The 25,096-nt window shown below is 41.9% G+C and overlaps 1 protein-coding gene across 4 annotated transcripts in view; it reads left to right on the top strand.

Annotated features, from left to right (window-relative positions):
• The window catches only part of LOC122543279 (arf-GAP with GTPase, ANK repeat and PH domain-containing protein 1-like), a 200,698-nt gene that overhangs the window by 83,480 nt on the left and 92,122 nt on the right, over nucleotides 1–25,096 (top strand). For all 4 annotated transcript variants that reach the window (XM_043681772.1, XM_043681769.1, XM_043681770.1 and 1 more), the window contains exon 2: nucleotides 18,522–18,580. In XM_043681772.1, coding sequence (XP_043537707.1) covers nucleotides 18,522–18,580 — 59 coding nt within the window. The remainder of the gene's footprint in view (nucleotides 1–18,521; nucleotides 18,581–25,096) is intronic.

The raw sequence follows: 25,096 nt of genomic DNA on the forward strand, positions 1-25,096 counted from the left end.
GAATGATCGTTCCCTTGTGGCTGATGAAGGAACAGAGGCCTTGGAATAGATTCCAAGCTTTCAGCTGCAGACTGTGCTGTAATTGGCTTTAATCGCATTTTCAAAGGGTCATTCCAACATTATTGTGATAAGAATTCATTGAAAATCCTTTGATTCCTGTTGTTTTGTTTTTGTTCTATTTTAATTTTGAAGAAGCCTCTTCTATTCAGGAACAGTTCAAAATATTCAAACATTGATGAAATAGGCTGAGTGGCATGGCAACATATAATAAGTATTGAATGCTGTCTTGGCCATTGCATCTTGCATTGCTGCTGTTTTGATGATGATGTCAGGACCATCTCTGTGATTACAATATGTGTGTCCCAAAATCTTGAAGAACCTAGCAATGTCAATATCTGGGTGATTATATCCAGAGTCAGTCACATTTTTGTCTTCAACCTATGGCTCTGGTGTCTCATCAGGGTATCTCAATTTTTAAAAATAACTTCTGCTTTCTTAAGCCACTTGTAAATATAAATATCATTGTTTTTAACAGAAAGCATTATGATAGGGGAAAATACTGCTGACAACTGATGTCTGCCCTGGATGGCAAAACCTGGCATTCTCCAACCATTTCAGTCATAGACCTCATGTGAAAAAGGATTATGAAGGATTCCTGGAGTTCAATTTTCCTTAACAATTGAGCTCTTTCTTTTCCTCCTTCTCCCCATAATTATTACAAAGAAATTATTACATTTTGGTGATGATAAAAGGGTGCATCAATTATTGTGAAAGCCAGAGGAACACATCCTGTCCTCTGCTCTCTATAATATTTATTATAGAGGGCAGGGGACATAATTCATTACTGCTTAGCAAGTGCTGCTAAAAATTGGTCATTTGTATCTTGAAGCATACAGTTCAATCTCTTTAATTTGTGTTGATGATTGAAATGCTGATCTGATATAATATTGTAAGGATAATCTGAGGGTAAAGCATTGTGAGATATTGTTAGGCATCATATTTGCACACTCTACATTACAAGAGTATGTAGTTCCCATCTTTAGTGTAATTATTCTGACATTTGAGGTACTGACACCATTTTTGTTGGTCTAGGCATTTTGGCACTGCACTGAACTCTTTTAAATTGTCCTTTTGGTTGTTTTTGTACTGTGGGCTCCTGACATACCAGGCTGTCAAGGCCACTGACAACAGCATAAATTTAAGGTGATCAGTAGGAGGAAAAACTTTCCTCACTAGAGGGTGATGGGTATTTCGATTTCACTGCTCTGTTTGTTTTGGTGGTTGAGGTAGAAACATTTAACTCATTTAAAAGGAACCTGGATCTTCACCTGAAGTGCTGTAAACTGCAAGGCCATGGATTGGTGCTGGTAAGTGGGATTAGACTGAGCAGCTATTTAATTGAACTGTCACAGACACAATGAGCTGAATAGCCTCTTTCTGTGCTGTAACTTTTCTCTGATTCTAGTTGCCTAGGCTAGCAGTTGGATAAAACCCTGTGACTCTTAAGCAAAAAATGGACTGTTAGTTGAGGTAGTTCAAGATAACTGTTTGTAGCACTATATCTCAACAGAAGCCAGAGGACATGAATTTAATTTTTGGCAAATGAACCATAGGGAATTTGAGGAGAAATTATTTTATACAGTGAGTTGTTGTGATCTGGAATTCATGGGCTGAAAGAGCAGAGCAAAGTCAGTGTTAACTTTCATAAGAGAATTGGATAAATACTAGAAAAAGGAGAAATGTGTAGGGCATTTGGGAGAGTACAGGGAAGTGCAACTAATTGGATAGCTTCTTCAAAGAGCTGGCACAGGAATGATGGGTTGAGTGGCCTCTTTTACCCTGTTTGGTTCTTTTATTTGAATTCACTTTCTGAACGATCACACTGGATTAATTAACCTAAGTCAAGGGATAGGTAACATAATTTTGTGCATATTAGGTAAGCAGTTGAAGAAGACACCTCTTATGAGCAGTTCTTTCCATGAATGTTAAACATATTCCTTGGACAATTTATGCAACCACATTTTTAGGAAATTCCCTTCAAATGCATGAGCTGAAAGGTTGTGAGTAAGGCATTCTTTTCAAAAGAAGTGCTTTGTAAAGTTAAAAAGCGTGAGGGATAGATTTAGAACATAGAACAGTACAGCACAGTACAGGCCCTTCGGCTCCAATGTTGGGCCGAGCATTTATCTTAATCTCAGATCAACCTAACCTACACACCCCTCAATTTACTGCTGTCCATGTACATGTCCAGCTGTCACTTAAATGTCCCTAATGTCTCTTGACTCCACTACCACCGCTGGCAGTGCATTCTACGCACCCACCAGTCTCTGTGTAAAGAACCTACTTCTGACATCTCCCTCCAATCATCTTAAATTTATGACCCCACATGACAGCCATTTCTGCCCTGGGAAATGTCTCTGGCTATCTACTCTATCCAAGCCTCTCATTACCTTGTACACCTCTATCAAGTCACCTCTCTTCCTTCTTCTCTCCAGTATGAAAAGCCCGAGCTCACTCAACCTCTCTTCATAAGACATGCCCTCCAATCCAGGCAGCATCCTGGTAAATCTATATAACCGTGAAATCTAAGATCTAGTTGCTTCACTTCAAGTCAGAAGGTGGTGGTTCAAGCCCTATTCTCTAAATTTGAACATGATCCAGGTTAATACTTCAGTGCAATGCCAGGAGCGTGCTGCACTGTCAGAGATGCTGTCAGCAATTCAGGGTGTTACAGACAAGGTAAAGACGTGGCATAATTTCCTCTTTCACACCCTTCAACTAACCACAGTATGATGTAATTTTTGAAGGAGCATTTTAACTCTTTGAATTCTTCTTAAAAAATGTACAAGACATATTTTCTTGTATGTTTCAATCAAAACAAAGGATTGTTATGGACCATACCAAACCCCCTTCAAATGTATCAAGGAGATAGCTTAGACCCTAACTTTTCCTTATTTAAACACAAGTGTAAGGTGCTGTATTCCAGATGTAATTTGACTGGTTACACTACTCAGCTTGAAGCAAAATACACTTTCTTCTTCCTCTACTGTTAAAATACAAACAAAAGATAGAAGAATGGATCTAACTTTAACTCTATCGGAAAACTTAACAGAATAATAGATTATTTAATGACAAAACAGTAAAATCCCATAAACATACTATTAGTAAAGGAAATTTCAATAAAATAGATTGTCTCACATGCAATGTTTCTCCAGTCCAGGAGGAAAAATCATCAGGTGAAAAGTCTGGTAGAGGAGAGAGAGAACTCAAGTGTTTTGTGGTAGCGGGGAGAGATGTATGGCAGCTTCAAAATCCCAACAACTATAATCCTGGTCATGTGGGAGCCTGACTCCACCCATTCATACTGCTATTGTTCCCAACTTTTAAAACAAAAGGGACCTCACCAGCTGTTTACTCTATTGGCTTGGACAAGCCAGTTCTTCACCTCCATCTCATAACCATCTCTTCAAAAAATACCAGGTCAGAATACACCTCTTAATGCCATAATATTGTCACAGAATAAACATTTGATTTATCATGGCACCCAAATATAAATGCAACACATCTCCTCATCTTCATCTACATAGGTTACAAACATGAATACACTAAAAGAAATACACTTAATTTGTTAAAGGATCATAAACGTCACTTTTATTGTCAGTCTTCAACTTCGTAGTTGCAAAGGTTGCAGGCCTGAAAGATTCTCTTTTGGTTCACTAAAGAAAAGATGAAGGTTGGAGATTTGTAGCTTTTCAAGTCAAAGTCGTGGTTGAGATTTGCAGTAAAGAGATACTTTTTTTATTCACCTGTGGGATGTGAACATTACTGGCTGGCTGAAATTTATTGCCTAACCCTCATTGCCCTTGAGAAAGTGACTGTGAGCTGCCGCCTTGAACCGCTGCAGTCCATGTGCTATAAGTAGACCCATGATGCTGTTAGGGAGGAAATTCCAGGTTTTTGACCCAGTGACACTGAAAGAATGGTGGTATATTTCCAAGACAGGATGGTGAGTGGCTTGGAGGATAATCTGCAGTTGGTGGTGTTTCCATGTATCTACTGCCGTTGTCCTTCTAGATGGGAGTGGTTGTGGGTTTGGAAGATGTTATTTAAGCATCTTTGGTGAATTCTTGCATCTTCGAGATAGCACACACTGCTGCTGCTCTTGAGCGTTGGTGGTGGAGAGAATGGATGCTTGTGGATGTGTGCCAGTCAAGGGGGCTGCTTTGTCCTGGATGGTGTTAAGCTTCTTGAATGTTGTTGATGCTATCCCCATCCAGGCAAGTGGGGACTATTCCATAACACTCCTGACTTTGGCCTTGTAGACAATGGATAAGCATGGGGAGTCAGGAGTTGAGTTACTATCTGCAATACTCCTCGCCTCTGAATTGCTCTTGTATCCACTGTGCTTATGTGGCGCTTCCAGTTGAGATTCTGGCCAATGTAACCCCCAAGATGTTGATAGTGATGGTAACTCCATTGAATGTCAAGGGACAGTGGTTCGACTGTCTCTTATTGGAGATGGTCATTGCCTGGTATTTGTGTGGCACAAATGTTACTTGTCACTTGTCAGCCCAAGCCTGGATGTTGTTCAGATCTTGTTGCATTTGAACGTGGACTGCTTCAGTATCTGAGGAGTCATGAACAGTGTTGAACATATATATCATGCAAAATGAATTAACCACATTTGTTTGCCTGTAATGATCCCTAGGCTGGCTTCTTCTTTGTACTTACATTAGATTCCCTACAGTATGGAAGCAGACCCTTCTGCCCAACAAGTCCACACTGACCCTCCGAAGAATAACCCACCCAGACCCATTCCCCTACAATATAATTACCCCTGACTAATAAACCTAACACTATGGGGAATTTATCATGGCCAATTCACCTGATCTGCACATCTTAGGATTGTGGGAATAAACTGGAGCACCCGGAGGAAACTCACGCAGACATGGGGAGAATGTGCAAACTCCACACTGATAAATGGTACTGATCCAGGATGTCTTTCCTTTTATTAGTTATATCAGCTATAAAATGATTTTTTAAAATCACAATCTGTGACCATGGTGTTAGGGTTTTCTCCTGCCCATGTGGTAATTTAGTATCAAACACTAGTGTCATATATCAACACTTCAGTTAGAATAGCTTCTGAATGTCTTGGTGGATATCTTCTGATTAAGTTTTACGGTTGTATAATATGACTGTAACAAGGGAATGCAAAAGGTCCTGTGGCAGTTCCTCAGATGTCCTGACAACACTCCTCTCTCAGAACCTCAAACAAAAGGCTAGAGTGGGAGGAAATTAAATGGGTGAGTAAAGACCAGGATAGGGTAGAGTGTATCCTAGCTGTAGAAAGAACAGGATTGAGTAGTTGAATGGGCTTTTCACATTGTGTGCTCTCCTGTATTCCTATGTGGGTCACTCCGATTCATTATCGCCCAATGTCTGGTGGTCTGAGATCAAGCCTTTTGTTTGTGTTGCAGAATGGGGCATTGCAAAGCATGAAAATGAAACAAGTTAAAAATAGATCTCTTTTTGTTTGAAGCTTGATTTCAGCCTTCCTTGCTCTCAACCACCTGATGAAGGAGTGTCGCTCCGAAAGCTAGTGTGCTTCCAAATAAACCTGTTGGATATAACCTGGTGTTGTGTGATTTTTCACTTTGTCCACCCCAGTCCAACACCGGCATCTCCAAATCACTTCTTGCTGTCACTCTTCCTCTAATGCTCCTTCGCAAAAGCACAACAACTTCAAGCAGCAGTTGAGCATCAATTTTCATGAGTGTGTGGGAAGGTGGACGGCACACTACAGGGAACTGAAAATGATGATTTTACATCTAGAAATCTTGACATGACTCATTGTGGGATGTGGACGAGAAACCTTTTAACTTTTTAAAGGAAGGTTACAGATGCATTTGCATTTTGAGAGATTTGCAAACAAAATCATTGATATTTAATTTTTATACTTGCATACATGCCAATATTTAGTTTCAAAGTAAAAATTGCCATTTTTCTGTATGCTAACTCTGTCTCTTATTTGAAATAATTCCAGAGAGGCTGGGATCCTGTCACCAAGAAACCCTTTATTAACATGTGCATAGTATTTGAAACTGGTCTGGCTTCCTTAGTGCCACCTCTCAGAATGAACAGAACCTCTGACACTTAGGGCTCCCTGATTGAACCAGGTTAACAGTTCCAGTCAGGGAACTCAGATTCTATGAGTCCACCTGGTTGACCTTCATTACAATTACTACAGTATCAACACTATTACACACATACCTTTTTGTCATCTGAAGGCAGTGAGACAAATTATCCCCAGATCTCTTTCAATGCTGCTGTGTAACCCTGGAAGGGTAATTGAGAGTAGTACTACAGAAGGCTGTTGAGGCTGTGTCGTTAAAATATATTCAAAGCTGAGACAGACAGATTTTTAATCAGTAAGGGAATTGAGAGTTATGGGGAAAAGGCAGGAAAATGGAGTTGAGGATTATCAGATCAGCCGTGATCTAATTGAATGGTAGAGTAGACTCGATGTTACTCTCCCGTCCTCTTTCCTGTGCAATGTTGCTTGACCTTCACTCAGCATCTTCTGTACAATTGTAATTGTGAACAGAGTGCAATGGGACCTTTTGGTATTGACAACAGGTTGCACAAAGCCATAGCCTTCCACTACCTGAGCAGCCAAATATCTTTTCTCCTTTTTCTCTTGCCCAATCCTGTCCTCATCCGTGCCTACCCACTATCTGGAACATGACATAAAGTAGGAACTCTGGTTACTTTTCTCTTCCCTAATCTGAATTAGTGAGGATTTGAGGCAGGTTTCTCACCACCCTTCCTGCTGCCCCAGGCTAGAACCTATTAACTCAACACAGAGTGCGGATTGAACTTGCTTCCTGGCTTCTGTGGTTCAGATAGTTGCTACTTGAGCACTTCAGAACATACTTACCTAAAAGAAATAGGAAAAAAGAACATGTGCAAAATGATTTAAGGCTGTAGCAATTTGAGACCCTGAATATTTACACTGCCCTCATTAAATAGGTTAATGGGAATGCCTTTTGAAATTTACATTTCTGCTGAGAGGTATAAAAACTAATAATGTTTGTCACCCTCAAAAACCCACTACATAATTTTAGCATCTTGGTACTTTTTTTGAACCCTGATCAGACATTGAGGAAGTGCAGAAAAGAGTCACAGAGGAATAGTTCCTGCTAGAATGAATTGACAGCATAGAGTTTCCCATGAATGGCTCCAAAGCTTTAGCAATTGCAAGTGTAGCATTTCTGCCCTCTGGGTCAAAAGGTTGTGGGCTCAAGCCCTAACCCTACCAATTTGAGCATAAAATCTAGATTGATACTTCAGTGCAGAATAGGAGTGCTGCACTATTGAAGATGCCCTTTTTTGGATGAAATTATGTTTATTTTTATTAAATTGAGGCTCTATCTGTCCTCCGCTAAATGCAAAATGACTCATGGAATTCTGTTGGTGGAGGAAGAGGGACATCTGCATTCAGATAGCAATATTTTATAGTATTAAAATGAAAAGATTAAAGCCAAAGTTAGTGTTCATGGGGAGTTGTGTGAAAATTTGTACTCTTTCAAAGGAGCTGCACAGACATGATGGGCCAAATCACTTCCACACTGCTTTGTGATTCTGTGCAAATACAGAGCCTGAACCAGTGAAAATTTGAAGGTATACCTAGTAACTCTCAGCAGAGCATGCTGGATCAGTAATGCAGAACCATCCATCTCACCCCATTAAAATTACAGATCTCCCGGCCATCCTCATCATTAGGAATGAGCTGTAGGAATCTGGGACAGCGTGTTGGTTTTTTTTCTATTCATTCATAGGATGAGGGCATCACTGGCCAGGCCAGCATTTATTGCCCATCCCAAAATGTTCAGAGGACAGTTAAGAGTTAACCACATTGCTGTGGATCTGGAGTCACATATAGGCCAGACCAGATAAGGATGCAAATTTCCTTCCCTAAAGGGGGTTAGTTGGGTTGAAATAATTCAGAAGAGGATTGTTGTTTGTAAATTGAGTTAAGCTCACAGACTAATTCACGAGTGTCCAAAACATTGCTGATTTTTTTCTCTACGTGCTTTGATGCTTCACCTCTTGATAAGGTGACTATACTTGTCTGATGTTGATACAATCTCCTGCTAATGAAAAGCAATTAACTTTATAGACCATGGGTACTATGAGTTAAGATCTAACACCACAGACATGTAAAGCCCAGAGCATGCGCTTCCAGAATTACTTGCATGATCGGAACCGTCATTCAACTTTCAAAGTGAAGCTGACCCAATGTTTTATCAAAAAAGAGAATATATTTCTCTTCACCGTGGGCGGCACGGTGGCACAGTGGTTAGCACTGCTGCCTCACAGCGCCAGAGACCCGGGTTCAATTCCCACCTCAGGCGACTGACTGTGTGGAGTTTGCACATTCTCCCCGTGTCTGTGTGGGTTTCCTCCGGGTGCTCCGGTTTCCTCCCACAGTCCAAAGATGTGCAGGTCAGGTGAATTGGCCATGCTAAATTGCCTGTAGAGTTAAGTAAGGGGTAAACGTATGGGTGGGTTACGCTTCGGCGGGTCGGTGTGGACTTGTTGGGCCGAAGGGCCTGTTTCCACACTGTAATGTAATGTAATATTTGGATTTACAAAATGTGATAATATGAACATGCCTTTTGTCTTGTGAATCCAATCTTTGAGAGTAGTTACTCAAATAATATCAATAATGCTTTTATTTTACTGTGGGACTTATTTCCAATGCACACGTTTATCAAATTCACCAATGGATAAACAGTAACAGCTTGCATTTATATAGCACCTTTAGCAAAACATTCTAATGTCTTTCATAGGAGATTTAGTGAATAAGATTTGATGCTGAACTACAAAAAGAGATAGGAGCACAAATAACCAAAGGCTTGGTCAAATTATTTAGATTTTAGGAGAAGAAGGTTTAAAAAGAGAATATGGGAATTGAGGTTGGGGGGGCAATAGCTGAAGACACAGTTGCTAATGGTGGAACAACATAATTTGGGGATCTTGCCTTGTTCTGAGGACAATGAGCTTTCACTTTCTTGCTCTGAAACTCATTCTCAGTCAGTAACAGCAACAGTAGGTTTAACAGATTTTTTTCCCTTTCAAGTTGTTGGATGAACCACTGGAGTTTGACTGTGGGGAGGGGGAGAGAATCACAGAAAAGTATGATCCTGTCCTTGTTCAATGTGTGGCTCAGAGATGGTGACTTCATCTCTCAACCATTTTGGGATGGTGGGTGGTGGGAAGAGAGTAAAAGCATTAAAAATTGAGGGTTCAGAGGAGATTTACTAGGATGTTGCCTGGTATGGGGGGAAGGTCTTATGAGGAAAGGCTGAGGGACTTGAAGCTGTTTTCGTTGGAGAGAAGAAGGTTGAGAGGTGACTTACTAGAGACGTACAAGATAATCAGAGGGTTAGATAGGGTGGACAGTGAGAGCCTTTTTCCTCGGATGGTGATGGCTAGCATGAGAGGACGTAGCTTTAAATTGAGGGATGATAGATATAGGACTGATGTCAGAGGTAGTTTCTTTACTCAGAGAGTAGTAGGGGCATGGAACGCCCTGCCTGCAACAGTAGTAGACTTGCCAATTTTAAGGGCATTTAAATGGTCATTGGATAGACAAATGGATGAAAATGGATTGGTGTCGAATAGATGGGCTTTAGATTGGTTTCACAGCTTGGAGCAACATCGAGGGCCGAATGGCCTGTACTGTGCTGTGATGTTCTATGTTCTAATTGTCCTGAAGAGCAATGTTTTTACACAGAGGGTGATACGCATATGGAATGAGTTGCCAGTGGAAGTTGTTGAGGCAGGTACATTAACAACATTTAAAAGGCATTTGGATAAATGCATGGATAGGAAAGGTTTAGAAGGATATGGGCCAAGTGCAGGGAAATGGGATTAACATAGATAGACATTTTGGTCGGCATGGACCCGTTTGGGCCAAAGGACTTGTCTCCGTTGTAGGACTCTATGACTCCTGAGAGATTAACTGCAATCCTGAATTAGCAACTGCACGTACACTGGAAACATGTTGCAGTTCTTGCTTCCTTGCAAAGAAGTCAAATATTTGTTTTTAGGTCAACTCTATTCAAACTGATTGATGACTTCTACAATCAGAACAATTGCAAGCCACTGAAGTCTGTACATTGAATAAACCCAGCCCATCAAAGAGTGATGCACGTCAGCTGGGAGATAAATATCAGGCAAGGTGAACACTAATTGCGTTTGGTTCTTGTGTGTGGATTCTGAAATATTGTCCATTGAAGGGAGCTATAATTACCCCACTGGCCACATTAAATACTCTCAAATTAGATACAGCATTGGTTGGTTGCGGAGCACTGCTACCATCGTCTGGCCCAACTTCAGAAGGTGAAAGTGAGGACTGCAGATGCTGGAGATCAGAGTCCAGATTAGAGTGGTACTGGAAAAGCACAGCAGGTCAGGCAGCATCCGAGGAGCAGGAAAGTCGACATTTCGGGCAAAAGCCTTAATCAGGAACAGAGGCAGGGAGCCTCTCCCTCACCACCCAACGCCTGGAGGAAGAACGCCTCATCTTCCGCCTCGGAGCACTTCAACCCCATGGCATCAATGTGGATTTCACCAGTTTCCTCATTTTCCCTTCCCCACCTCGCCCCAGCTCCAGCCTTCCAGCTCAGCACCGCCCTCATGACCTGTCCTACCTGCTTATCTTCCTTTCCACCTATCCAGTCCACCCTCCTCTCTGACCTATCATCTTCATCCCAACCCCCATGATCTCCAGCAGGTAAAAACAAGGACTGCAGATGCTGGAAACCAGAATCTAGATTATAGTGGTGCTGGAAAAGCACAGTAGGTCAGGCAGCATTGAGGACAGGAAAATCGACGATTCGGGCAAAAGCCCTACACCCTGCAGGCTCCCTGCCTCTATTCCTGATGCAGGGCTTTTTCCCGAAATGTTGATTTTTCTGCTCCTCGGATGCTGCCTGACCAACTTCAGAAGGGTCAACCCTACAGCATTCAATTTTTGGAGAGGTTTTTCTTATGTGTTGTGCTACTAAATATTCTTTCTCACCCTTGGTCTTGGCTATTCTGGGACTCCAGGTGTCAGTTAAAAGAATTAGGTTCAACTGCATTGCAATACTTTGCTCCCTGAAGATTATGAAATACAGCTATTAAGATCACTCACATATGCTTGGGTTGTACTGAATGCTTTCAGATGTTGATTGATTTATGTGCATCTGAGAAAATAATCCGAATTTCTGTTCATAATGCAATTGCTTGCCACTTAGTGAAAGATACAAGCTCTTACATACTATTGTCTGATACCGGAAGAGCTACCAGGACATATCTGTGATCAGTGGAATACTTCCAGTTAGAAAGCATAAATCAGTTTTACTACTGACTAACTCTTCTTCTTGCTTTTGGGCTGAGTGGGGTTAGTGATGGTTGGGTGAGAGAAGCTTCGATTCTTATTAAGTCACAGAAAATAGTCACTGGAATTGCTCTTTCTTTTTCTCAAGATATTGTGACCTCCAGGCCAGATTTACACTGGGTGAGCACTGGAATAGAATTCCACAGGTACAGGCCACATCTTGGCTCAGGCTTAGTGCAGAGCACACTCATCTTTGAGTCTAAAATTTGTGGATTTAAATTCCACTGCACAGATGTGAGCAAATGATCTTGGTTGAAAATCTAGCGCTGCATTGTTTTGGGAAATAGATGCTCCATTGCTTTTGCTTTTTATAACTTTTTCAGCCGCCACAAATCAGATCTTAGTCTCATTAAAAACAAAATACAACAGATGCTGAAAATCTGAAACAAATATAGAGACTGCTGGAGATACTCAGCAAATTTAGAGAGGAAAATAGAGTTATCATTTCAAGCTCAAACTCTTCAGAATTGAAGAAGAGTCATACTGGACTCGAAAAATTAATTCTGTTTTTCTCCTCACAGATGCTGCCAGATCTGCTGAGTTTCTCCAGTATTCTCTGCATTTAGTTCTCAGTTTGCTATAGAAGAAGAAGCTATGGATGTAGGTTTGCTCACTGAGCTGGAAGGTTCATTTTCAGACTTTTCGTCACCATACTAGGTAACATCATCAGTGAGCTTCCGGATGAAGCACTGGTGGCATGGCCCACTTTCTGTTTAGGTTTCCTTGTGTTGGTGATGTCATTCCTTGTGGTGAGATCATTTCCCATTCTTTTTCTCAGGGGGTGGTAAATGGGATCCAAGTCAATGTGTTTGTTGATAGAGTTCCGGTTGGAATGCCATGCTTCTAGGAATTCTTGTGCGTGTCTCTGTTTGGTTTGTCCTAGGATGGATGTGTTGTCCCAGTTGAAGTGGTGTTCTTCCTCATCCATATGTAAGGATACTAGTGAGAGTGGGTCATGTGTTTTTTGTGGCGAATTGATGTTCATGAATCCTGGTGGCTAGTTTTCTGCCTGTTTGTCCAATGTAGTGTTTGTTACAGTCCTTGCGAGGTATTTTGTAAATGCCATTAATTTTGCTTGTTGTTTGTATAGGGTCTTTCAAGTTCATTAGCTGCTATTTTAGTGTGTTTGTGGGCTACAATGATGCCAAGAGGTCTGAGTGGTATTCCTGATGAAGGGCTTTTGCCCCAAACGTCGATTTTATTGCTCCTCGGATGCTGCCTGAACTACTGTGCTCTTCCAGCACCACTAATCCAGAAAGTGAGTAGTTTAGCAGTCATGTCCAAGATGTCTTTGATGTAGGGGAGAGTGGCTAGGGTTTCCAGACGTGTTTTGTCTGCAGTTCTTGCAAGAGCTGTAACAAACACTACATTGGACATACAGGCAGAAAACTAGCCACCAGGATACATGAACATCACCTGGCCACAAAAAGACATGACCCACTCTCACTAGTATCCTAACATACAGATGAGGCAGGACACTACTTTGACTCGGACAACACATCCATGCTAGGACAAGCCAAACAGAGACATGCACGAGAATTCCGAGAAGCATGGCATTCCAACCAGAACTCTGTCAACAAACACATTGACATGCATCCTGTTTACCATCCCCTGAGAAAAAGAACAGGAAATGGCCTCACCACATGAAATGACGTCACCGCAGGAAATGACATCACCAACCCAAGGAAACCTAAACACATAAATAGAAAGCAGCCCATACCACCAGTGCTTCATCCGGAGGCTACTGATGATACTACCTAGTATGGTGACGAAATGTCTGTAAACGAACCTTCCAGCTCAGCGAGCAAACCTACATCCAGAACCTCAACCTGAGCTCCAAACCTTCTCAAAATATGCTAAGAAGAAGCTAGTTATTTTATAAGTATCTTGTAAGTGAATAAGATTTATAGATTTAGATTACTTACAGTGTGGAAACAGGCCCTACAAGTCCACACCGACTCTCCGAAGAGTAACCCACCCAGACCCATTCCCCTACATTTACCCCTTCACCTAACACTACGGGCAATTTAGCATGGCCAATTCACCTATGCACATTTTTGGACTATGGGAGGAAACCAGAGCACCCGGAGGAAACCCATACAGACACAGGGAGAATGTGCAAACTCCACACAGTCAGTCGCCTGAGGCGGGAATTGAACCCAGGTCTCTGGCGCTGTGAGGCAGCAATGCTAACCACTGTGCCACCCATTGTGCCACTGTGCCGCCCATTTATTCTATTCCTAATGTACAAAATAGTATAGCAACTGGTTGTAATGTTAGTAAAATATATAAAAACAAAAATAGATATATAATTACATAAAATAATTAAGGAGCCAATTAGAACATGTTAAGGATAGTGAGGCAGGTGATTTAACACAGCTGCAGCATGTGGGAACTCCTAGATTCCAGTTTGATCTGAGTCACATATGTCTGTAGTAAGTGTTTGAAGTTTAAGGAGCTTGTGGGAGGTTGCAGTGCACAAAGTAGTTGTTGCTTTTCATAAATTACAATAGTGATCATACTTCCGTGATCCTTGGCTTACCTTATATAAACACACAGATGCACTTTCTGGCAGAGGTCACTTCCTAGGAATCAGGAAGAGGGGACTAGGCAGTGAACATTTAAAACAAATTGTGGCATTTGAGGTTTTTCGAAATCTTGAACAGTACTATGACTGAAATGAGAATATGTGTACAGTAAAGCTTTGCAGAAAGCCATATTCAAAGTATGCAGGCGATCTTGGAAGCTGAGCCTACTGGTCACTTCTTGGCAGCTGACAGGGCAGCTGCTTTAGTTTTACATTTAAGCTGGAATGATTCTAATGACCTGTTTCCTATAGAAACAGAAGAAGAGAGGAAAAATAAACTACACTGAGTCCCCATCTCAGTGTGCAGAATTAGCATTGGCACTGATTGACACTAGATGGATACTGTCCTTTTTGGGTTGAAGTAACGAATGTGAGAGAGGAGGTCATTCACTTTTTAATGGGTATGAGAAGAAACTGTTAGCACTGCATCAGAGTTAGTCGAGTAGAGAAAAAGCAACAGACAACAACAATATACAACCATATTTTAAAGGTTCTTATGGAAGAAATGCATTTTATTGTTACAAGCTATTATTTCTAACACCAGTCACTGCTGGTGTTGTTTCATATGTGAACAAAGAGTGGGGATGGGGGAGAATTTCCTCTGTGCTCTTCATATAAAGAAATTGTTAATGTTACAGAATGTATTGGACTTTCCTGCTCACAAAAAGAAAACCTTCTTGTTTTGTGGCCTGGATGCTAGTGCTGTCAAAATATTTGCTTGGTAATGTTTGAGACCTGCCAGCAGCACATGTTGAAATTTCAATAGTCAATATGTGTTGAATTTCTGCAAGAGAGGACATTTGTGCCTCATGGAGTTTAAAGTTGGAAACATGGAACAATTTCACATATAAGGAACATCTTCACCTCTATTCACACCCATATGATGGAGTTTGATATCCAGAATTTGATGTAGTGCTAATGTCTGAGTGATAATTCAGAGGAAGCAGCCCCAGCTCAACAGATATTACCACTATTGCACATATTATTGGTCCTGACTCATTTCAGTACTCATTGAGTCTGCCATCACTGTGAAATGTACTGATGGTTACCCATACTCCTTTGTGTTGGTGAAATTGCCCTATGCTTTTAAATAGATCGGTATATCTAGACTACTTGTTGAGTCAAGGAAAATATATGATCAAAGTGTATCATTTGTAATTTTATTCATCATGTTGTTCTCACACTCATTGTGAAGTTAATCTGCAGAATAAGCTGTCATGTTTTTAAAAGATATTAATGGAAAGTGCTGAAGAGAAGAATGAAAGAAAACTGAGAAGGATTTGAGGATAAATTATTGAATTCCAAGCTCTCACCAGGGAGTCTTACTCCAGGATATGGGGATAATCCCTTCAAATGTGGTTCCTGAAAATGACAGAAGACCTGGCTAGTTTTCATTTGTCTGCCTCACACATCCCCAAATAGGGGGCACTGAGGGCAATTTTACCAATGCTCTCAGCTGAAATCAGCAAAATCCACAAATTTGGGCTCTTTATTTTCTGGACAGTTCAGTTACTTAGTATAAAATGAACAGGAGGAATGATGTAATGTTCAGAGGGTACTGAATCTGTATTGGAATGATGATTATGTAGAATTACTCAGTACTTAAAGCAGAGAAACAGGCCATTCAGCCCAACAGGTCTGTGCCACTGGTTATGCTCTACACAAGCCTCCTTCTATCTAACACCATCATCATCTCCATTTTTCTTATTCCTTTGTCTCTCATGTTAATTCAGCTCCCTTCTTAAATGCATCCACACAATTCACTTCAGCCACTCCCTTTACTCATGAGTAGCACATTGTCACCATTCTGGTTAGCTCATTTGGTTAGATGGCATGTATATGGTTCAGAATAATGCAAAAGTATTGATTTCAGTTTCCATTCAGGATGAGGTTGACCTGGGAGTTGCCTTCTTGCTCTGTCCCCAAGAGTGGAAGCAATGATAAACCACAACTGACAGAAACCATTAAGAAAACAGCTCAGGATGAAGTATCTGCAGATAATGAACCAGGGGACCTACCTTTAGGCAAAGCACACATGTCACGGTGACAGAAGTGGGACAAACTTGTGATATATTCTGATGAAGTTGGTAAATCTGGTCTCATAGTTTTCTGTTTAAAAAAAGACCCTGCAATATTGAAATTAAGCAATTAATTGGAGGAGGTTGTGCACGAAATGCAGAAAGCTAGCACACAGGTGCAGCCGGTAAGCAGGAAGGCTAATGGAATGTGGGCCCTTATTTCAAGGCGGTTGGAGTATAAGAGTAGGGAAGCCTTACTGCAACTGTACAAGGTGCTGGGGAGACCACATCTGGAGTACTGTGAGCAGTTTTGGTCCCTTATTGAAGGAAAGATATTATTCATTCGACGTAGTTCGGAGAATGTTCGCAACAATTATCTCTGATACAGAGGGATTGCCTTATGAGCAAAGGCTAAAGAGATTGGGACTCTACTTCTTGGAGTTTAGAGGAATGAGAGGTAATCTCATTGAAATAATGTAGGGGCTTTGACAGGGTCAGTGCTGAGAGGATATCTCCCTTCACAAACCGGAACTCCATCAATAAATACATCGATTTGGACCTCATTTACCAAACTCTCAGAAAAAGAACCGCAAGTGATATCTCCCACCACAAAGGACCAAGACACACTAATAGAAAGCGGGACAGAACACCAGTGCTTCAACAGAGGCTCACTGATGATGTTACCGAGCATGGTGACGAAACGTCTGAAAGCAAACCTTCCAACTCAGCGAGCAAACTTACAACATGAACCTCAACCTGAGCTACAAATCTTCTCAAAAATTGCAACACAGAAAGCTAGCACACAGGTGCAGCCGGTAAGCAGGAAGGCTAATGGAATGTGGGCCCTTATTTCAAGGCGGTTGGAGTATAAGAGTAGGGGAGTCTTACTGCAACTGTACAAGGTGCTGGGGAGACCACATCTGGAGTACTGTGAGCAGTTTTGGTCCCTTATTTAAGGAAAGATATTATTCATTCGACGTAGTTCGGAGAATGTTCACAACAATTATCTCTGATACAGAGGGATTGCCTTATGAGCAAAGGCTAAAGAGATTGGGACTCTACTTCTTGGAGTTTAGAGTTTAGAGGAATGAGAGGTAATCTCATTGAAACGGACAGGATTTTTAAAGGGCTTGACAGGGTAAATGCTGAAAAAACGTTTCACCTTATGGGACAGTCAAGGACTAGAGGGCATAGTCTCAGAATAAAGTGGCACCAATTTAAGACAAGGGTGAGGAGGAATTTCTTCTCTCAGAGGGTTGAGAGTCTTTGGAACTGCTTGCCACAGGGAGCTGTGGGGGCAGAGTCCTGGTGTATATTGAAAGCCGAGATAGATTCTTGATCAGTAAGGAAATCAAGAGTTATGGGGAAAGGGCAGTGAAATAACTCCATGAAGGTAGGTATCCCGTCACCAAGTCACGCTTTATTTACATGTGCATAGTACATGACACTGACCCAGCCAGCTCAGGATCACCTCTTACAGTGAACAGAACTCCTGACACTCCTGCTTTGAAATTCCAATAAGCAAATACTATTTTTTGATTAACTGGTTTAAATAGGATGCATTGTGTAGCTTTGGGACATATCTCATTACTGCACTAGTTGTACCATTGACTGAGCCACATATTCAAATTCCAACCAATATCCCTGCTTAAGCCATTGATGTTCCTTATCACTGAACAAAGCATGAATATTTTGTTTAAACATTGTTTGCTTAATAATTGATTTCATTGATCAGTAAATCATAGATACAACACAGAGGATGGCTTGTTTGGCCCATTATATCTTTGTTGACTCTATGAAAGAGTCATCCAATTGGTCCCACTCCTTTCTGCTCTTTCCCTGTAGCCCTGCAAATGTTATCTCATCAAGTGTTCAATCAGTTCCCCTTTTCAACGTTCTAATTGAATCTGCTTCGGTCATCTGCTTTCTCAGGTAGGGCATTCTCAATGACAACAACTCACTGTGCTTTTAAAAAAGGTCCTGTCACCTGGTAATGAATGTGTGAATTGCAGTACTTGTGTCTTTTGAAAGATCATATATATATCAACCACTCGACATTCATCAAACCTCTCTATTCCTTCATTAAAACATTTAAATCAAGTTAGTCAAACATGAATTGCCTTTAACAAACCTGTGCTGACTTTCATTTCTTACTGTACTTTTCCAAATGTCAATTAACTTTGCCTGAGATGACTGTCTCAAAGTTTCCCTAAAACTGACATTGTGCAGACTAGCTTAGAGTTTCTAGTATTATCACTCTTCCTTTCTTAAATGGGCTCTAACCCTAATCCTCACCCAAGTGCTTTAAGGACTTTATTCTTGTTTTTAAATCGTATGACCTTTAACCTCAGGAAAATGACCCATATGTGCAACTCTTCAATGCACTTTTCATGCTGCATGTTAAGTTGAATATTTCTCTACTTTTTCACTGCTGACTTCCTTTTTTATTTTCTATTCCTCTCAGAGGCCTTTGTAAACAGCCAGGAGTGGACGCTAAGTCGCTCAGTCCCAGAGCTCCGGTTGGTAAGTTTGCCTTTTTGTTGCTCCTCAATCATAAGCCTAACAGCTGCCATTTTGGCTGTTACTGTAGGAACTGGTTTGTGCCCTTGATTTTGAGATATATTGCTGTGAAACACTGAGTGTGATTAAAAAATACAGGGTAAGAAATGGCTATTGAGCATTCCAACCTCATGGCTTGAAGAGTTCATGAAACTTGAGATCAAAGTTCAGGCAGTTTATGCAAACATCCAACAGGCAGTATTCGGACCCTGAGCATACTCCCAGTACATCTATTGCTTCACACACACATCCCTACCACCATTGCACCCCAACCCCCCAATCCCCCAAAACGCAAACACCACTGAATTTTGTGACCAGCATTTCTGTCTCATACTTACTGCAGGGCTCCAGCGAGGCTCAGCACAGGCTAGAAGCGCAACATCTCATTTTCTGCTTGTGGACCCGTCAGCCTTCAGGACTCAACATCGACATCAATCATTTTAGAGCCTGAATACCTTCTTCCATGTCCTTTACCCAGCCCCACACCCCACCAGACCGTTTTCACTTTCATGGTCCTGCTTATCAGCTTTTCTCCTTCTCTGATTTACGATTAACAATCCCTTTGTCTGGCTAACTTTCTTTCTCTATCTCCACCTATCCACTCACTCCTTTTCTCCCCACCCTCTTCCATCAGTATATATTCCACCTTTTCATAGCTACTGTCAGTTCTGAAGAAGAGTCATAGAGATGTACAGCACGGAAACAGATTCTTCAGTCCAACTCGTGCATGCCAACCAGATATCCTAAACTAATCTCGTCCCATTTTTCAGCACTTGACCCATAGCCCTCTAAACCGTTCTGATTCATATACAGAGAATTTCAGATTATCCGGCAAGATCACAAGGTCCCGATGCTTGGCTAAACAATGTTGTCCGGCATCGATTATCCGGAATTCAATTAATTGAATGAAATACTCCTCGCCTGTGTCCTTTGGATAATCAAGGTTCCTCTGTACACATCCAGATGCCTTTTAAATGTTGTAATTGTACCAGCCTCCAGCACTTCCTCTGGCAGCCCACTTCATACATGTACCACCCTCTGCGTGAAAAAGTTGCCCCTTAGATCCCTTTTATATCTTTGCCCTCTCACCCTAAACCTATGACCTCTAGTTTGGACTCCCCCACCTCAGGAAAAAGATATTGTCAATTTATCCTATACATGCCCCTCATGATTTTATAAACCTCTATCCCCTCAGCCTCTGATGCTGCAGGGAAAACAGCCCCAGCCTATTCAGCCTCTCCCTATAGCTCAAACCCTCCAACCCTGGCAACATCCTTGTAAATCTTTTCTGAATCCATTCAAGTTTCCCAACATCCTTCCGATAGGAAGGAGACTAGAATTGCATGCAATATTCCAAAAGTGGCCGAACCAATGTCCTGTACAAGCGTAATATGACCTCCCAACGCCTATACGCAATACTCCGACCAATAAAGGAAATTATACCAAACGCCTCCTTCACTATCTTATCTACCTGCGACTCTACTTTCCAAGGAACTATAAATCTGCATTCCAAAGCCTGTTGTGTTCAGCAACACTCCCCAGGACCTTACCATTAAGTCTATAAGTCCTGCTCTGGTTTGCTTTTCCAAAATGTAACACCTCACATTTATCTAAATAAAACTCCATTTGCCACTCCTCAGCCTTGGCCCATCTGATCAAGATCCCATTGCACTCTGAGGTAATCTTCTTCGCTGTCCACTACACCTCCAATCTTGGTGTCACCTGCAAACTTACTAACTATATCTTCTATGATTCCTGAAGAAGGGCTTATGCCCGAAACGTCGATTCTCCTGTTCCCTGGATGCTGCCTGACCTGCTGCGCTTTTCCAGCAACACATTTCCAGCTCTGATCTCCAGCATCTGCAGACCTCACTTTCTCCTTCTATGTTCACAGCCAAATAATGAAAAGCAGTGGACCCAGCACTGATTCTTGTGGCACACCACTGGTCACAGGCCTCCACTGTGAAAAACAACCCTCCGCCACCACTCTCTGTCTTCTACCTTCAAGCCAGTTCTGTATCCAAATGGCTAGTTCTCCCTGTATTCCATGATATCGAACCTTGCTAACCAGTCTCCCACGAGCAACCTTGTTAAACGCCTTACTGAAGTCCACATATATCATGTCTACTGCTCTGCCCTCATCAGTCCTCTTTATTACTTCTTCAAAAAACTCAATCAAACTTGTGAGACATGATTTCCCATGCACAAAGCCATGCTGACTATCCCTAATCAGCCCTTGCCTTTCCAAATACATGTACATCCTATCCCTCAAGATTCCTTCCAACAACTTGCTCACCATCGATGTCAGGCTCACTGGTCTATAGTTCCCTGGCTTTTCCTTACCACCTTTCTTAAAAAGTGGTCCCACATTAGCCAACCTCCAGTCTTCCAGCACCTCACCCGTGAGTATCGATGATACAAATATCTCAGCAAGGGGCCCAGCAATCTTCCCTAGCTTACCACAGAGTTCTAAGGAACACCTGATCAGATCCTGGGGATTTATCCACTTTTATGCATTTTAAGATATCCAGCACCTCCTCCTCTGTAGTATGGACATTTTTCAAGATGTCACCAAGTATTTCCCCACATTCTGTATCTTCCATGCCCTTTTCCACAGTAAACACTTGCAAAATATGTGGTTAGTATCTCCCTCATCTCTGCGGTTCTACACACAGGCTGCCTTGCTGATCTCTGAGGGGCCCTATTCTCTCCCTAGCTACCCTTTTGTCCTTAATGTATATATAAAATCCCTTTGGATTCTCCTTAATCCTATTTTCCAAAGCTATCTCATATCCTTTTTTTGCCCTCCTGATTATCTCCCTCATCTCTGCGGTTCTAAACACAGGCTGCCTTGCTGATCTCTGAGGGGCCCTATTCTCTCCCTAGCAACCCTTTTGTCCTTAATGTATATATAAAATCCCTTTGGATTCTCCTTAATCCTATTTTCCAAAGCTATCTCATATCCTTTTTTTGCCCTCCTGATTTCCCTCTTAAGTATACTCCTACTGCCTTTATACTCTTCTAAGGATTCACTCAATCTCTCCTGTCTATACCTGACATATGCTTCTTTCTTTTTCTTAACCAAAATCTCAATTTCTATAGTCATCCAGCATTCCCTACACCTACCAGCCTTTCCTTTCACCCTAACAGGAATATACTGTCTCTGGGCTCTAGTTATATCATTTTTGAAGGCTTCCCATTTTCCAGCCATCCCTTTATCTGTGAACATCTGCCCCCATGAACTTTTGAAAGTTCTTGCCTAATACCTTCAAAATTAGCCTTCCTCCAACTTAGAACTTTAAATTTTTGATCTGGTCTATCCTTTTCCATCACTATTTCAAAACTAATAGAATTATGGTCGCTGGCCCCAAAGTGCTCCCCCACTGACACCTCCCCTACCCGCCCTGCCTTATTTCCCAAGAGTAGGTCAAGTTTTGCATTTTCTCTAGTCGGTACATCCTCGTACTAAATCAGAAAATTGTCTGGTACACACTTAACAAATTCCTCTCCATCTAAACCATTAACACTTTGGCCACTGGACTCGAAACATTAACTCTGCTTTCTCTCTGCAGATGCTGCCAGACCTGCTGAGTTTCTCTAGCAATTTCTGTTTTTGCTGTAATTGACAGTTTGCCTGATGATGGACAGATCATTTTTGATGGTCAATATGAGCCAGTTGGTCCAAAGGATAGTCTCTAAAAGTGGGCAAAATAACTCCACAGAGGCCGGTATCCTATCACCAAGCCACCCTTTATTTACCTGTGGAGAGACCTGAACACTGATCCAGCTGTCAATATGTGAGAATGTCTGACAAGTTTTGTTTTGAAAAAAAAACACCATTGCATTTGAACTTTATCCAATATATCCACCACCAGGAAAAACACCATGTGGCCAGTGAACTATTAACAAGCAAAGCCTGACAAGGGCAATGCCGATGGGAAAAAGTAAAGGGAGGAGGTAGGAATTAAATCAAAATGGACTTCGAGGGGAAGTAAAGAACTCCGATACCCACGGTGCCCTTCTGTCCCTAAAGGCATCGAGAGCATAGGTGGAGACCACATGCTTTCTCTCCTGGACACTTGGGCTTGAACATAACCACGGAAGTGGCGCATGCAGTCCTGTTCTTATCTGTCAGCCAGGCATTCCCGATTTTGGGCTATTTCTGGTTCAATCAGGAAACTCATAGTTTATGACGTCCACCTGGCTGACTTTGTTACAAGCACTCCAACTCCCCCTCTGAGTCTGAGGACATAGGCTGATTCTTCTTCTTGTAGCTCCTCCTGAGGCATTTTAGCAATGGGTCAGGTTCCTCCAATTCTGCTGTAGATACGGACAGTGTGTAACGCTCACCTCTTATGCCTGGAGCATCTTGGAAGAAACTCATTATCCTCTTCGGGTGACAAAGGCATTGAGGTGGCAACATCCGCCATGTCCGTTTCAGATTCTGAGGTCTCTTGAACACTTGATGCAGAGGGAGAACCCAGGGGATTCACCAGCCTTTCTGACTATTTTGAGAAGTCAGGCACATTTCGCTCCTGCCCTTTTTTCAAGTTTGCAGCTTTCATATGGGCTTCATGCTTGTTCAGGACTGTCGACCCTACCCGAACTTCGTGTGTCACTGGACCTGACCTTGCGTTGACTATGCCCCTTACCCATGCAGGGCCATTTCTGTGATTTCTCCACCAAACTTCATTCCCTGAATTAAACTGTCTCTCTCGCTTAGTGGAGTCCGGCAGTGGTGTTCCTGATGCAGTTTCAAGCCCTGGTCAACATGTCAGGTGCCTTCACTCCTTTGATAGCCCCTAGACCTTCCTGAAAAGCCTCCAGGTATGTAATTAGGAATTCACGCAGGCAGCCATTCTCTAATCAAAAAATGTTGAGCCAATCAGGGTGAATCTTTCTCAACTAATTTCGCCCCATTAAGCTTGGGCCCAAACATTTACGGCAATCAGTGGTAACTAAACCAGTTGTTCTCAGAAAGGACCAGAACTGAAGTTGTACCTTTCCTTTGTGAAGGTTCCCCAATGTAGATTCTCAGTCTAGCTGAGGCCTTGCGCAAACGTAAGAGTTAGAGTCCAGAACAAATTTTGTTAAAGATTTGTTCTGTGATCGCTGAAACGGCCATGCCTGTACTGACCTCTATTAGAACCGTGTGACCATTTAACCAGATGTTTGTTTTTATTGGTTCTGATTGGGATGTTGCTAAGCAATTTAACTGTTCCAAACCAGATGTAAGTGGGATTTCCAGGGTGTGCACTTGCCTGGATACCGGCCTATGAGTTCCCTTGCTCAGTTTAGGTCAAATGTGCCTGTTTTGCGGTCTTGAGAATGCATACCGGCAGCAACTACAGTGGCTTGCAGGTCCATATCCTGAAGAAAAGGTTAACTGTTTGGCTGAGGCTTGGCTTTGATTTGGGGTTTTGTTGTGGGCTGACCTAGAGTACCTCTGTTCTGGAATTGTCCTGAGTGAGGCTAAGCAGTTGTCTTCTCTCAAGTGGTGTCCTCCAAGCTCAGTCAGCCTGGCAAGGGTGTCCACTTCCATTGGAATACCCTGTAATTCATATGCTCCACTTGCCGCATTTTCCCCTAGTTCTCAAATTGATGAGTAAAAACAATGACATCTCAGAATTAGAGGAGGCTTGGGGTTGTAGTATTCCTTAACTAAATCCCTCAACTTCTGAAAAGTGTTTGTATCTGGTGCCTCAGTTAGGCTCCTAATAACCTAAAAGGCCGCTGGTCCACATGCTGTCTGGAGAATTACTCAATGGCCCAACATTCACTGCTCTCTGTGAAAGAGAATTCCAAAGCTTAATGACTCTTTGAAAGAAGAACTCTCTCCTCAACTCTGTCTTGAATGGGAGACCTGTTATTTTGAAACTCTGCTCCTAGTTCTCGACTCTCCCAAAAACACAAACATTATCTCAGCATCTGTCCTGTCAAGCCCCCCGAGAAGCTTGTATGTTTTCAATAAGATCGTCTCTCATTCTTTTTAAATTCCAATAAGTATCGGCCCAACCTGCTCAACCTTTCTTCATAAGAGAAACTCTTTCATCTCTGCAATAAGCCAAGTGAATATTCTCTGAACTGTTTAGAGGGAAATCAGGAGGGCAAAAAGGGGACATGAGATAGCTTTGGCAAATAGAATTAAGGAGAATCCAAAGAGTTTTTACAAATACATTAAGGACAAAAGGGTAACAAGGGAGAGAATAGGGTCCCTCAAAGATCAGCAAGGCAGCCTTTGTGTGGAGTCGCAGGAGATGGGGCAGATGCTAAATAAGTATTTTGCATCAGTATTTACTGTGGAAAAGGATATGGAAGATATAGACTGTAGGGAAATAGATGGTCACATCTTGCAAAATGTCCATATTACAAAGCAGCAAGTGCTGGATGTCTTGAAACGGGTAAAGGTGGATAAATCCCTAATACCCGATCAGGTTTACAGTAGAATTCTGTGGGAAGCTAGAGAAGTGATTGCTGGGC

The sequence above is a fragment of the Chiloscyllium plagiosum genome, chromosome 43 (genome assembly GCF_004010195.1).
Source record: "Chiloscyllium plagiosum isolate BGI_BamShark_2017 chromosome 43, ASM401019v2, whole genome shotgun sequence".
Classification (NCBI taxonomy): domain Eukaryota; kingdom Metazoa; phylum Chordata; class Chondrichthyes; order Orectolobiformes; family Hemiscylliidae; genus Chiloscyllium; species Chiloscyllium plagiosum.